The sequence below is a fragment of the Coregonus clupeaformis genome, chromosome 39 (genome assembly GCF_020615455.1).
Source record: "Coregonus clupeaformis isolate EN_2021a chromosome 39, ASM2061545v1, whole genome shotgun sequence".
NCBI classification, from domain to species: Eukaryota; Metazoa; Chordata; class Actinopteri; order Salmoniformes; family Salmonidae; genus Coregonus; species Coregonus clupeaformis.
Genome location: NC_059230.1, coordinates 3402311 through 3416008, shown reverse-complemented (window position 1 = coordinate 3416008; position 13698 = coordinate 3402311). Strand labels below are relative to the sequence as shown.

Genomic DNA, 13698 nt, shown 5'->3' with positions numbered 1-13698 from the left:
AATTGAAAGTAAATAGGAAGACAACACATTCACAGGTAGGAATGTTTCTTGTACTGGAATTTCATATTATCAACATGTAACTGAATACTAAAACAACATACCTTTTTAGAAGTGTATCATGGTATTCTAATACTCATGCAATATATCAGTACATTTCCTAAAAAAAATACCTTCCTCTGTAGCCTTAATCTCAGCCATTATAAGAAATGTCAGATGTTTTTTTTGTTCTGTGTTATATCTTGTAGTAGTTTTCCTGTCATGGAATATGCAGTTGTTGGTTTTCTACAATGTATTATCGCAATGAACCTGTTATTGGTGTATGTGGATGAATATAATTGCTTTCAAGTGAATTGGTTTGGGGCTGAGCAGTTTTTAACAGTGTACAGATTTTTATGGCAGTTATATTCAAAATGTTTACAGGCATTTACCAAGAGTTATATTTCCTCATGTTTATACCAAGAGTTATATTTCCTCATGTTTATAAAAGATGGTGTAATTTCTCAGAAACCTCATTGCTTAATGTCCGTTTGTTCACATTCTTGATTTGTCACCCTGTACTTTTACAGTATGTTGTTAAACCTGTTCTAGAGATAATCTCAAATGATCTTAGAAACCAAGGGCATTAAAGGGATATTTCACCTTAGCTCTTCCAATGTACAGTATATAGTCATTACAATAATAACAGTTTGTATTGTCATAAACCACAAGTCCTCACCACAAGCTAGAACAAGCGCATTTTAACTTCACTGCTAGAATCAGGAAGTTTTGACTTCCTTCGTCTGCTCATAGTACACCACAAGGTTAGACATTCATAGCAAATGCATGATGCACGATGGGGCCAGAGCAGGAATAATTTTTTTATCAAACTCATTGACAAACTGATAAAACATTTTGTGAACACAAGCACAAGCTCTTTGATTATTTTTCAAAATACGGGATATATGGGGATTGGGTCAAGATTCACATGGCCTGACAAACAAACTTATCTATTTTCAGATATGGCTTCCTCCCTGAATGAAAGCCAGTTCCAGTGCTCTATCTGTCTAGAGTTGTTCACTGACCCAGTATCCACTCCATGTGGCCACAACTTCTGTAAGAATTGTATCGGGGAGTATTGGGATATCAGTGACCAGTGCCAGTGTCCTTTGTGTAAGGAGACATTTGGCAGAAGGCCTGAGCTTCGAATCAACACGTCGTTCAGAGAAGTTGTTGATCATTTTAAGAAAATGACAGTTAATGAAGGGTGCATTGCTGCTACTGGAGAAGTGGCCTGTGACGTCTGCTCTGGGAGGAAGATCAAGGCCCTGAAGTCCTGCCTGGTGTGTCTGACCTCTTACTGTGAGACTCACCTGGAGCCTCATCAGAGAGTGGTGAATCTGAAGAGACACAAGCTGATCGACCCTGTGGAGAACCTGGAGGACAGGATGTGTAAGAAGCATGATAGGCTCCTGGAGCTGTTCTGTAGGAGCGACCAGACATGTGTGTGTCAGTTTTGTGCTGAGACAGACCACAAGCATCACCACACTGTGCCACTACAAACAGAATTGCAACTAAAGATGGTACCTTTTCCTAACGACGTTAACGTTTTCCTTTTAACACAAAATATACAAAACTTAATTTTTTATTGGGGTAGATCAGCTTTACTATTGCAGATAGATTGTGGGTTCTATCAATGTAATTGTCTGCATCATTTCCAATCCCCCATATATTTTTATCTTATTATTTAACATATATTTTCCTTCTTTATTACTTTCCCTAAACCTATCCCCCCTCCCCTAATTGGAGTAAACTAACAGACAAAAATACTACACTGAACAAAAATATGGGGTGGCAGGTAGCTTAGTGGTTAAGATCGTTGTGCCAGTAACCGAAAGGTCGCTGGTTCTAATCCCTGAGCCGACTAGGTGAAAAATCTTTCGATGTGCACTTGAGCAAGGCACTTAACCCTAATTGCTCCTGTAAGTCCCTCTGGATAAGAGCGTCTGCTAAATGACTAAAATGTAAAAAAATTAACGCAACATGAAAAGTGTTGGTTTCATGAGCTGAAATAAAAAATCACAGAAATGTTCCATATGCACAAAAAGCTCTCAAATGTTGTGCACAAATTTGTTTACATCCCTGTTAGCGAGCATTTCTCCTTTGCGAAAAAATTATCCATCCACCTGACATGTGTGGCATATCAAGAGGATCAAACAGCATGATAATTACACAGGTGCACCTTGTGCTGGGGACAATAAAAGATAACTTTAAAATGTGCAGTTTTGTCACACAACACAATGCCAGAGATGTCTCAAGTTTTTATGGAGCGTGCAATTGGCATGCTGACTGCAGGAATGTCCACCAGAGCTGTTGCCAGATAACTGAATGTTCCTTTCTCTACCATAAGCTGCTTCCAAAGTCGTTTTAGAGAATTTGGCAGTACTTCCAACCGGCCTCACAACCGCAGACCATGTGTTACCACTCCAGCCCAGGACCCCCACATCCTGCTTCTTCACCTGCGAGACCATCTGAGAGGGGGTGGGGGTACTGAGGAGTGTTTTTGTCTGTAATAAAGCCCTTTATGTGGGGAAAAACTCATTCTGATTGGCTGGGCCTGGCTCCTAAGTGGGTGGGCCTGGCTGCCAAGTGGGTGAGCCTGTGCCCTCCAAGGCCCACCCATGGCTGCACCCCTGCCCAGTCATGTGAAATCCATAGATTAGGGCCTAATGAATGTATTTAAATGCACTGATTTCCTTATATGAACTGTAACTATGTAAAATCTTAGAAATGCATTTATATTTTTAATCAGCATATATACATTTTATAGACACGGTACATTTTACATTAGTTATCTTTTTCAGCTACCTTCAACCCCTCCCATCTACAGTGGGGGAAAAAAGTATTTAGTCAGCCACCAATTGTGCATGTTCTCCCACTTAAAAAGATGAGAGAGGCCTGTAATTTTCATCATAGGTACACGTCAACTATGACACACAAAATGAGAAAAAAAAAAAAGAAAATCACATTGTAGGATTTTTTATGAATTTATTTGCAAATTATGGTGGAAAATAAGTATTTGGTCAATAACAAAAGTTTCTCAATACTTTGTTATATACCCTTTGTTGGCAATGACACAGGTCAAACGTTTTCTGTAAGTCTTCACAAGGTTTTCACACACTGTTGCTGGTATTTTTGCCCATTCCTCCATGCAGATCTCCTCTAGAGCAGTGATGTTTTGGGGCTGTCGCTGGGCAACACGGCCTTTCAACTCCCTCCAAAGATTTTCTATGGGGTTGAGATCTGGAGACTGGCTAGGCCACACCAGGACCTTGAAATGCTTCTTACGAAGCCACTCCTTCGTTGCCCGGGCGGTGTGTTTGGGATCATTGTCATTCTGAAAGACCCAGCCACATTTCATCTTCAATGCCCTTGCTGATGGAAGGAGGTTTTCACTCAAAATCTCATGATACAAGGCCCCATTCATTCTTTCCTTTACACAGATCTGTCGTCCTGGTCCCTTTGCAGAAAAACAGCCCCAAAGCATGATGTTTCCATCCCCATGCTTCACAGTAGGTATGGTGTTCTTTGGATGCAACTCAGCATTCTTTGTCCTCCAAACACGACGAGTTGAGTTTTTACCAAAAAGTTATATTTTGGTTTCATCTGACCATATGACATTCTCCCAATCCTCTTCTGGATCATCCAAATGCACTCTAGCAAACTTCAGACGGGCCTGGACATGTACTGGCTTAAGCAGGGGGACATGTCTGGCACTGCAGGATTTGAGTCCCTGGCGGCGTAGTGTGTTACTGATGGTAGGCTTTGTTACTTTGGTCCCATCTCTCTGCAGGTCAATCACTAGGTCCCCCTGTGTGGTTCTGGGATTTTTGCTTGTGATCATTTTGACCCCACGGGGTGAGATCTTGCATGGAGCCCCAGATCGAGGGAGATTATCAGTGGTCTTGTATGTCTTCCATTTCCTAATAATTGCTCCCAGAGTTGATATCTTCAAACCAAGCTGCTTACCTATTGCAGATTCAGTCTTCCCAGCCTGGTGCAGGTCTACAATTTTGTTTCTCGTGTCCTTTGACAGCTCTTTGGTCTTGGCCATAGTGGAGTTTGGAGTGTGACTGTTTGAGGTTGTGGACAGGTGTCTTTTATACTGATAACAAGTTCAAACAGGAGCCATTAATACAGGTAATGAGTGGAGGACAGAGGAGCCTCTTAAAGAAGAAGTTACAGGTCTGTGAGAGCCAGAAATCTTGCTTGTTTGTAGGTGACCAAATACTTATTTTCCACCATAATTTGCAAATAAATTCATAAAAAATCCTACAATGTGATTTTATGGAGAGAAAAAATTCTTAATTTGTCTGTCATAGTTGACGTGTACCTATGATGAAAATTACTGGCCTCTCTCATCTTTTTAAGTGGGAGAACTTGCACAATTGGTGGCTGACTAAATACTTTTTTCCCCCACTGTATCTCTGAAAATCATCCAGTTTTGATTTCTACTTGCCATATATTTTTCAACTGTGCTGTGATGTTTTACAATAGTTCTGAACCTTTCTATTCACATACAGTGGGGAAAAAAAGTATTTAGTCAAATCAAATTTTATTGGTCACATGCGCCGAATACAACAGGTGCAGACATTGCAGTGAAATGCTTACTTACAGCCCTTAACCAACAGTGCATTTATTTTAAACAAAAAAAGTAAGAATAAAACAACAACAAAAAAAGTGTTGAGAAAAAAAGAGCAGAAGTAAAATAAAGTGACAGTAGGGAGGCTATATATACAGTAAAATAAAGTGACAGTAGGGAGGCTATATATACAGGGGGGTACCGTTGCAGAGTCAATGTGCGGGGGCACCGGCTAGTTGAGGTAGTTGAGGTAATATGTACATGTGGGTAGAGTTAAAGTGACTATGCATAAATACTTAACAGAGTAGCAGCAGCGTAAAAGGATGGGGTGGGGGGGGCAGTGCAAATAGTCCAGGTAGCCATGATTAGCTGTTCAGGAGTCTTATGGCTTGGGGGTAGAAGCTGTTGAGAAGTCTTTTGGACCTAGACTTGGCACTCCGGTACCGCTTGCCGTGCGGTAGCAGAGAGAACAGTCTATGACTAGGGTGGCTGGAGTCTTTGACAATTTTGAGGGCCTTCCTCTGACACCGCCTGGTATAGAGGTCCTGGATGGCAGGGAGCTTTGCCCCAGTGATGTACTGGGCCGTACGCACTACCCTCTGTAGTGCCTTGCGGTCAGAGGCCAAGCAGTTGCCATACCAGGCGGTGATGCAACCAGTCAGGATGCTCTCGATGGTGCAGCTGTAGAATTTTTTGAGGATCTGAGGACCCATGCCAAATCTTTTTAGTCTCCTGAGGGGGAATAGGCTTTGTCGTGCCCTCTTCACGACTGTCTTGGTGTGTTTGGACCATGATAGTTCGTTGGTGATGTGGACACCAAGGAACTTGAAGCTCTCAACCTGTTCCACTACAGCCCCGTCGATGAGAATGGGGGCGTGCTCAGTCCTCTTTTTTTCCTGTAGTCCCACAATCATCTCCTTTGTCTTGGTCACATTGAGGGAGAGGTTGTTGTCCTGGCACCACACGGCCAGATCTCTGACCTCCTCCCTATAGGCTGTCTCATCGTTGTCGGTGATCAGGCCTACCACTGTTGTGTCGTCGGCAAACTTAATGATGGTGTTGGAGTCGTGCCTGGCCATGCAGTCATGGGTGAACAGAGAGTACAGGAGGGGACTGAGCACGCACCCCTGAGGGGCCCCCGTGTTGAGGATCAGTGTGGCAGATGTGTTGTTACCTACCCTTACCACCTGGGGGCGGCCCGTCAGGAAGTCCAGGATCCAGTTGCAGAGGGAGGTGTTTAGTCCCAGGATCCTTAGCTTAGTGATGAGCTTAGAGGGCACTATGGTGTTGAATGCTGAGCTGTAGTCAATGAATAGCATTAGAGATGTGCGATAGAGATTGCATCATCTGTGGATCTTTTGGGGCGGTATGCAAATTGGAGTGGGTCTAGGGTTTCTGGGATTATGCTGTTGATGTGAGCCATGACCAGTCTTTCAAAGCACTTCATGGCTACAGACGTCAGTGCTACGGGTCGGTAGTCATTTAGGCAGGTTATCTTAGAGTTCTTGGGCACGGGGACTATGGTGGTCTGCTTGAAACATGTTGGTATTACAGACTCAGTCAGGGACATGTTGAAAATGTCAGTGAAGACACTATAAAAATTGTCAGCCACCAATTGTGAAGACACTATATAAATAGTCAGCCACCAATTGTGCAAGTTCTCCCACTTAAAAAGATGAGAGAGGCCTGTAATTTTCATCATAGGTACACGTCAACTATGACAGACAAATTGAGAAAAGAAAATCCATAAAATCACATTGTAGGATTTTTTATGAATTTATTTGCAAATTATGGTGGAAAATAAGTATTTGGTCAACTACAAACAAGCAAGATTTCTGGCTCTCACAGACCTGTAACTTCTTCTTTAAGAGGCTCCTCTATCCTCCACTCGTTACCTGTATTAATGGCACCTGTTTGAACTTGTTATCAGAATAAAATACACCTGTCCACAACCTCAAACAGTCACACTCCAAACTCCACTATGGCCAAGACCAAAGAGCTGTCAAAGGACACCAGAAACAAAATTGTAGACCTGCACCAGGCTGGGAAGACTGAATCTGCAATAGGTAAGCAGCTTGGTTTGAAGAAATCAACTGTGGGAGCAATTATTATGAAATGGAAGACATACAAGACCACTGATAATCTCCCTCGATCTGGGGCTCCATGCAAGATCTCACCCTGTGGGGTCAAAATGATCACAAGAACGGTGAGCAAAAATCCCAGAACCACACGGGGGGACCTAGTGAATGACCTGCAGAGAGCTGGGACCAAAGTAACAAAGCCTACCATCAGTAACACACTACGCCGCCAGGGACTCAAATCCTGCAGTGCCAGACGTGTCCCCTTGCTTAAGTCAGTACATGTCCAGGCCCGTCTGAAGTTTGCTAGAGTGTCCAGAAGAGGATTGGGAGAATGTCATATGGTCAGATGAAACCAAAATATAACTTTTTGGTAAAAACTCAACTCGTCGTGTTTGGAGGACAAAGCATGCTGAGTTGCATCCAAAGAACACCATACCTACTGTGAAGCATGGGGGTGGAAACATCATGCTTTGGGGCTGTTTTTCTGCAAAGGGACCAGGACGACTGATCCGTGTAAAGGAAAGAATGAATGGGGCCATGTATCGTGAGATTTTGAGTGAAAACCTCCTTCCATCAGCAAGGGCATTGAAGATGAAACGTGGCTGGGTCTTTCAGCCTGACAATGATCCCAAACACACCGCCTGGGCAACGAAGAAGTGGCTTCGTAAGAAGCATTTCAAGGTCCTGGAGTGGCCTAGCCAGTCTCCAGATCTCAACCCCATAGAAAATCTTTGGAGGGAGTTGAAAGTCCGTGTTGCCCAGCGACAGCCCCAAAACATCACTGCTCTAGAGGAGATCTGCATGGAGGAATGGGCCAAAATACCAGCAACAGTGTGTGAAAACCTTGTGAAGACTTACAGAAAACGTTTGACCTGTGTCATTGCCAACAAAGGGTATATAACAAAGTATTGAGAAACTTTTGTTATTGACCAAATACTTATTTTCCACCATAATTTGCAAATAAATTCATTAAAAATCCTACAATGTGATTTTCTGGAATTTTTTTTCTCATTTTGTCTGTCATAGTTGACGTGTACCTATGATGAAAATTACAGGCCTCTCTCATCTTTTTAAGTGGGAGAACTTGCACAATTGGTGGCTGACTAAATACTTTATTTCCCCTCTGTAGTTTCTACAAGTCACACAGCAGTGCTTTTTGCAGAGTTAGCTATATATCAAATGTAATTTTTCAGCCATTTCTGAACCTGAGACCAAAAACAAGCTACATAGGACAGATGGTTTGGTCAACTAATCTAGCAGGTCTGTCTGTTTGGTTACCACAGCAACTACTGTCTCTATCTAGTAGACTTAGTAGCAAGTGCAGTGGATGTTGAACACATTTATACCAGCAAATGAACACATTTCTAGTGGCAAATTTGTTCAATTATAGCCATGGAATTAAAGGGATCATCAACTCGGGGCTCTATGCGTTCTCTGGAAGGTCAGTTCCACCGCGCTAGCACATCGTGAAACACACCTTCCATGTATTTCATTACTTTCCATAGAACACATAGCCCCTTGTTGATTATCCCTTACATAAAGGTATCTTATCCCAAGAAACTGCCCTAGATCATCTAAGTTTTGGGAATAATTGAAAGAGTGTAGACCAGGGGTACTTAACTCTTACCCTACGATGTCCAGAGCCTGCTGGTTTTCTATTCTACCTGATAATTAATTGCACACACCTGGTGTCCCAGGTCTAAATCAGTCCTTGATTAGAGGGGAACAATGAAAAAATGCAGTGGTACTGGGTTTGAGGTGCAGAGTTGAGTTTGAAAGGTGTTGCCTCATGTGTTGTCCATAGATTCAGATTCAGAGGTCAAAGGCGGTTGTGCAGCAGATGATCCAAGACCGGCAGCGGAAGGTGGAGGAGATCAACGCTTCAGTGGCGTTAAGTAGGGTGAGTCCTTAGATCAAACAGTCCCTCCAGGATTCCGAAATGGGTTTTTTGTGATATTTGCGGGCAAAAATGCTTGATTTTGCTGCAGCTATTCTGACATTTTGCATGACAATATTCTAAAATGTTGTCCAATTTGACACGAATGCACTGATTAAAGAAAAAGGTTTGTTGACGTGTGGTTTGATTGAACCATGTGTCGTACATGTGCAGTGATTGGTTGAAATTGCGATCCATCCTTTTGTACTGTGGTAATGGTTCTGTTTTATGCGACATATTGCGATTCAAAATATTTGATGCGGAAATAGCCCTAACATATGCAGGGGATAGTTTTGTAAAAAAAATTATGAATATCGCAGAATCCAAATGGGACTGATTAAATAATTCAACATGGTGTCAAGGTATTCAGCATTATTTGTTTTTTCAGCACTAATGCATTTCCAATCGTGAATGTAATATTTCAAGATGTACAGTCGATAAATTGTCCAGCATAATACACGCCACACTGAGTATTACTCTAAATCTACAAAGCTACTGTCGACGTCTGATGTAATCAATGTCAATTCCTATCAGGGCAATGCAGAGAGGGAAATAGTGGACAGTGTGGATGTCTTCACTGCACTGATACAATCTATTGAGTCAAGCCAGGCTGAACTCATCGAGGTGATTGAGGAGAAAAAGAAAGCAACAGAAAGCCGGGCAGAAAGGCTCATAAAAGAGCTCGAGCAGGAAATCACTGAGCTACAGAGGAAAAGCACTGAGTTGGAGCAGCTCTCACACACCGAGGACCATCTCCACCTCATACAGGTCAGTGGAAGTACTTTTTAAAAATGTAAACTGATCTTGTTTTTTCCTTATGCTGGAAACCCCCCAAAAAAGCTATGTATTGCAGGCCTGTGAGATATTTTGACAGTAACATTTTACCTTCTTTTAAACAGAGCTTTTACAAGCAAACAACCCTTCCAAAAACTAAAAGCTGGACTAATGTTGCTGTTTCTCAAGTCAACTTCTTAGGCTGTGTTCGAAATACAGTGTGTCAAGTTAAAAACTCTGTCGAAGACCATGTAAGAAAGCTGTCAGCTACTGGTATGTTCCATTAATTACAGGGTATTTAAATGTTGTTTATGCAGTCATTTCTTTGACTTTCAATGTATTTGCCTTAAAGCACAGGTGTCAAACTCATTCCACAGAGGGCAGAGTGTCTGTGGGTTTTCGCTCCTCCCTTCTAATTTTTTTTAGGGGGTAGATCAGCTTTAATATTGCAGAAAGATTGTAACTTCCATCAATGTAATTGTCTGCATCACTTCCAATCCCCCATATGTTTTTTCCCCCTCACAAATATATATATATATGTATATATACATACACATCCTTTTTAGAAATATATTTCCCTTTATTATCTTCCAACCCCACCACCCCTTCCCAAATTGGAGTAAACTAGTGAACAACAACGCTTAGGCCTCTACTTCCAGCATATACATACTATATACATTTTATGGACACAGTCAATTTTACAATAATTATATTTTGTTTGTTTTTACTCCTGAACTTCCTCTACCCTCAACCTCTCCGATCATTTTCATGATGTCCATCCGGTTTACTTCAATATCTTTCTAACTGTGCTCTTTCACAAAAGTTCTTAACCTATAACCTATATACTTATTATGGACACAGTATGCTTACATTATTAGTTATCTTGTTGTTGTTATTAGTCCCATCCTTCAACTCCATTCAACACCACCCATCTATCTCTTAATAGCATCCATATTGGATTTCTACTTGCCATATATTTTTCAACTGTACTGTGATGTTTTACAAAAGTTCTGAACCTTTCTATTCTCATTGTTTCTACAGATTGTAAATTGAAAATAATAATTTTTGATGAAAGTATTATTATGTTATTGATCGATTGACTATCACTTTTCAGATCACCCAGTAGTGCTATCTGCAGGGTTTGCTCCAGGTAAATATTGCAATCCTTTAGCCATTCCTGGACCTGTGTCCAAAAACAAGCTACAAATGGACAGTACCAAAATGATCTAAAGATTCTGTCTCTTCGCAGCAAAATCTGCAGAGATGGGAAGATTGTATCCCCCCTTGTACTTGATTGAATTAAGGTCACTGATTAGTAGGGAACACTCATCTGGTTTACTAGGTCTTATGTGTAAGGAAAAACCAAAAACCAGCAGACACTAGGCACTCCATGGAATGAGTTTGACACCCCTGTCTTAAAAGATCCAATTTTTTCTGTATTTTGTTCATTAGTCCACTGTTAATACAATCCCAAAAATGTCAGCAGTATATTTTTCAAGATCCTTTGAATGTAAATGTTAACAACATGCCAAGCATTATTCTGTGATATAAATGTTCTCAGTTTAACAACAAATAAGGAGATTGACAGATAACATTTTAACTGTTACAATGAGAGGGAAGTTTTAACCGCTAATCGTACTTGTTTTTCCACAGAACTGAAAAAGATGCAGAAATATGCAGGTACAGAACATAATTTAAATAATGTAATTTCAGTGCAGAGAATAGCATGCGATGTTTCACATTTCTACATTTCCTGCATTAATGTAGTGGACGTGACGATGGACCCCAACACTGCAGGCCCATGGCTTATCCTCTCTGAGGATGGAAAACAAGTGAGAAAATTGCCAAGGAAAGTGAAGGTCCCGGATAATCCTGAGAGATTCACTAAGGATGTCTGTGTCCTGGCAAAACAGGGGTACAACTATGGGAAACATTATTGGGAAGTTGGGTTGCAGGAGAAATCAAACTGGGTTATAGGAGTAGCTTGTGAGACAGTGCCTAGGAAGGAATTCCTTTCACCTGAGCCTTTGAAAGGCTTATGGACTCTCTGTCACAGGGATGGCAAGGAATATGTGGCGTTCACAGAAAATCCACACCCTATTTTACCTTATCCACGACCCCAGAAAGTCGGGGTCTTCCTGGATTATGAGGAAGGCCAAGTGTCATTCTTTGATGTTGAGGCAAAGTCTCACCTATTCACTTACACAGGGTGCAAATTCGCAGGGAAAATCTTTCCCATATTTGATCCTTGTCTTACAGCTGAAAGAAATGAAGTCCTTCCTCTTATGATTACTATGGTGCAGGTAAATTAGTGACAGTACACTCCATCTGTAGTGTAGATCCAGCTACGGTGTACTGAATATGCCTCAACTTTAAATAAATTAGATCATCAATTAGAACATTTGACAGTACCCATATTTCACTCTCACTTGGAATTGAGGCATCTACGGAATGGGTGACATGGGACATGGACTCATCTCAACTATAGTTTAATTTGGGGGTCTGAAAATATCTGAAACTTTCTGTGATATTTGTTGTTATACATTTTGTTAATATCTTTATTGTATTCACATGCCTGGATTATGGTGACAAACTGAAATGTACTCCCAATTATTCTAATATCCATTTTAGAAATGTATATCAAAGGGAAATACTGTATTTGTATCAATAGTATTTACTTGGTTAAATGGTGTCTTCTCTCCTCACCTCCTTTTCAAGACAAAGTGTAAATCAGTAAATCCCAAACCAGCCCCTTGCCACTACCAACTCATTCGGAGGGCCCTCCGTTGTCACACGTTGCTGACGAAACTCTGAGGGTGACTTCCAGAAAGGGGATCAATAAACCCATCAACTTGGGACACACTCGTGAGTCGTGACTTGAATGACGCAATTTATGTTCCATATTTACGGTATAACCCTTAAATAATAGTTAAACATTTAAATTGGGGGGCATTTAATTTGTTTTATGTGGCAGGTAGGCTAGCGGTTAAGAGTGTTGGGCCAGTAACCGAAAGGTCATTGGTTGAAAAATCTGTTGGTGTGCCCTTGAGTAATGCACTTAACCCTAATTGCTCCTGGAAATTACTCTGGATAATAGCATCTGCTAAGTTACTCAAATGTAAATGTGCCAAGACTCTCAATCAGACACAAACATATTCACGTGTCATAAGTTACACATCAATTATTTTGTATGAAATTGTGCAAACTACAAACATATCGCAGTGTGTGTTGGGATAGCCCTTCACTCTGGCGCCTGCGGGCTTGGTCAAAGTAGCTATCTGAGGGTCAGAGGCTGCGGTTACACAGGCAGCCCAATTCTGATATTTATTTTACTAATTGGTCTTTTGACCAATCAGATCAGCTCTGAAAAAAGATAATTAGTGTGAAAAGATCTGATCTATCATAAAAAACTATTAGTGGGAAAAAGATCAGAATTAGGCTGGATGTGTGAAAGCAGCCTAATTATCCCATACACCGTCAATCATTTTCAATCCCTCAGCTTTGGGACACTTGTGCATATAGTGGAGGCTCGTGTGATCGTGCAAATGGAGGGCTGGGATCGGTTTGGGATTCAGCCCAAAATTCCTCAGCTGAGTAAAGAGAGCCCTGTGTCAACATTTCACTCCGGCCTGATATCTTGAAATGAGCAACCTGAACAGGTTAAAAGCCCAACCCCTAACACTGCTAAAATAATCCAAAATGCACCTAAACAGGAATTTAATCAATCTGCATGAATGTCACACTATAATTCGTAATACTAAATAGTTATGATTGCAATGATGTAGAAAAGCTAATCCATGCTTTTGTCACTTCAAAATTAGACTATTGCAATGCTCTACTCTCCGGCTACCTGGATAAAACACTAAATAAACTTCAGTTAGTGCTGAACACGGCCGCTAGAATATTGACTAGAACCAAAGAATTTGATCATATTACTTCTGTGCTAGCCTCTCTACAATGGCTTCCTGTTAAGACTAGGGCTGATTTCAAGGTTTTACTGCTAACTTAGAAAGCATTACGTTGGCTAGCTCCTACCTACAGTACATTCAGAAAGTATACAGACCACTTGACTTTTTCCACATTTTGTTACGTTACAGCCTTATTCTAAAATGGATTCAATAAATCAAAATCCTCCTAAATATACACACAATACCCCATAATGACAAAGCCAAAACAGGTTTTTATACATTTTTGAAAATGTATTACAAATAAAAAAACACAGTACCTGTCAGAAGTTTGGACATACCTTCTCATTCAAGGGTTTTTCTTTATTTTTACTATTTTCTACA

General features: G+C 41.0%; 1 protein-coding gene across 2 annotated transcripts; it reads left to right on the top strand.

Moving 5' to 3' along the window:
- Positions 1-998: 998 nt before the first annotated feature.
- Positions 999-12303, top strand: LOC121561965 (E3 ubiquitin-protein ligase TRIM39-like). Of its 2 annotated transcripts, XM_045211858.1 has the most exons (7): positions 999-1559; positions 8504-8599; positions 9170-9403; positions 9535-9682; positions 10524-10559; positions 11063-11089; positions 11177-12303. In XM_045211858.1, exons 1-7 carry the CDS (start codon positions 999-1001, stop codon positions 11719-11721), a joined length of 1647 nt encoding a protein of 548 aa, XP_045067793.1. In that variant the 3' UTR covers positions 11722-12303. The 2 variants fall into 2 exon arrangements, with proteins under 2 accessions (XP_045067793.1, XP_045067794.1); XM_045211859.1 differs by lacking the exon at positions 10524-10559.
- The last annotated feature ends 1395 nt before the right edge of the window (positions 12304-13698 follow it).

Coding starts and splice junctions, on each gene's coding strand:
- LOC121561965 (XM_045211858.1), top strand. CDS start 999: ATGGCTTCCTCCCTGAATGAAAGCCAGTTCCAGTGCTCTATCTGTCTA. Junction 9,683..10,523: donor AAGAAAGCTGTCAGCTACTG/GTATGTTCCATT, acceptor ATCACTTTTCAG/ATCACCCAGTAGTGCTATCT. Junction 10,560..11,062: donor ATCTGCAGGGTTTGCTCCAG/GTAAATATTGCA, acceptor GTTTTTCCACAG/AACTGAAAAAGATGCAGAAA.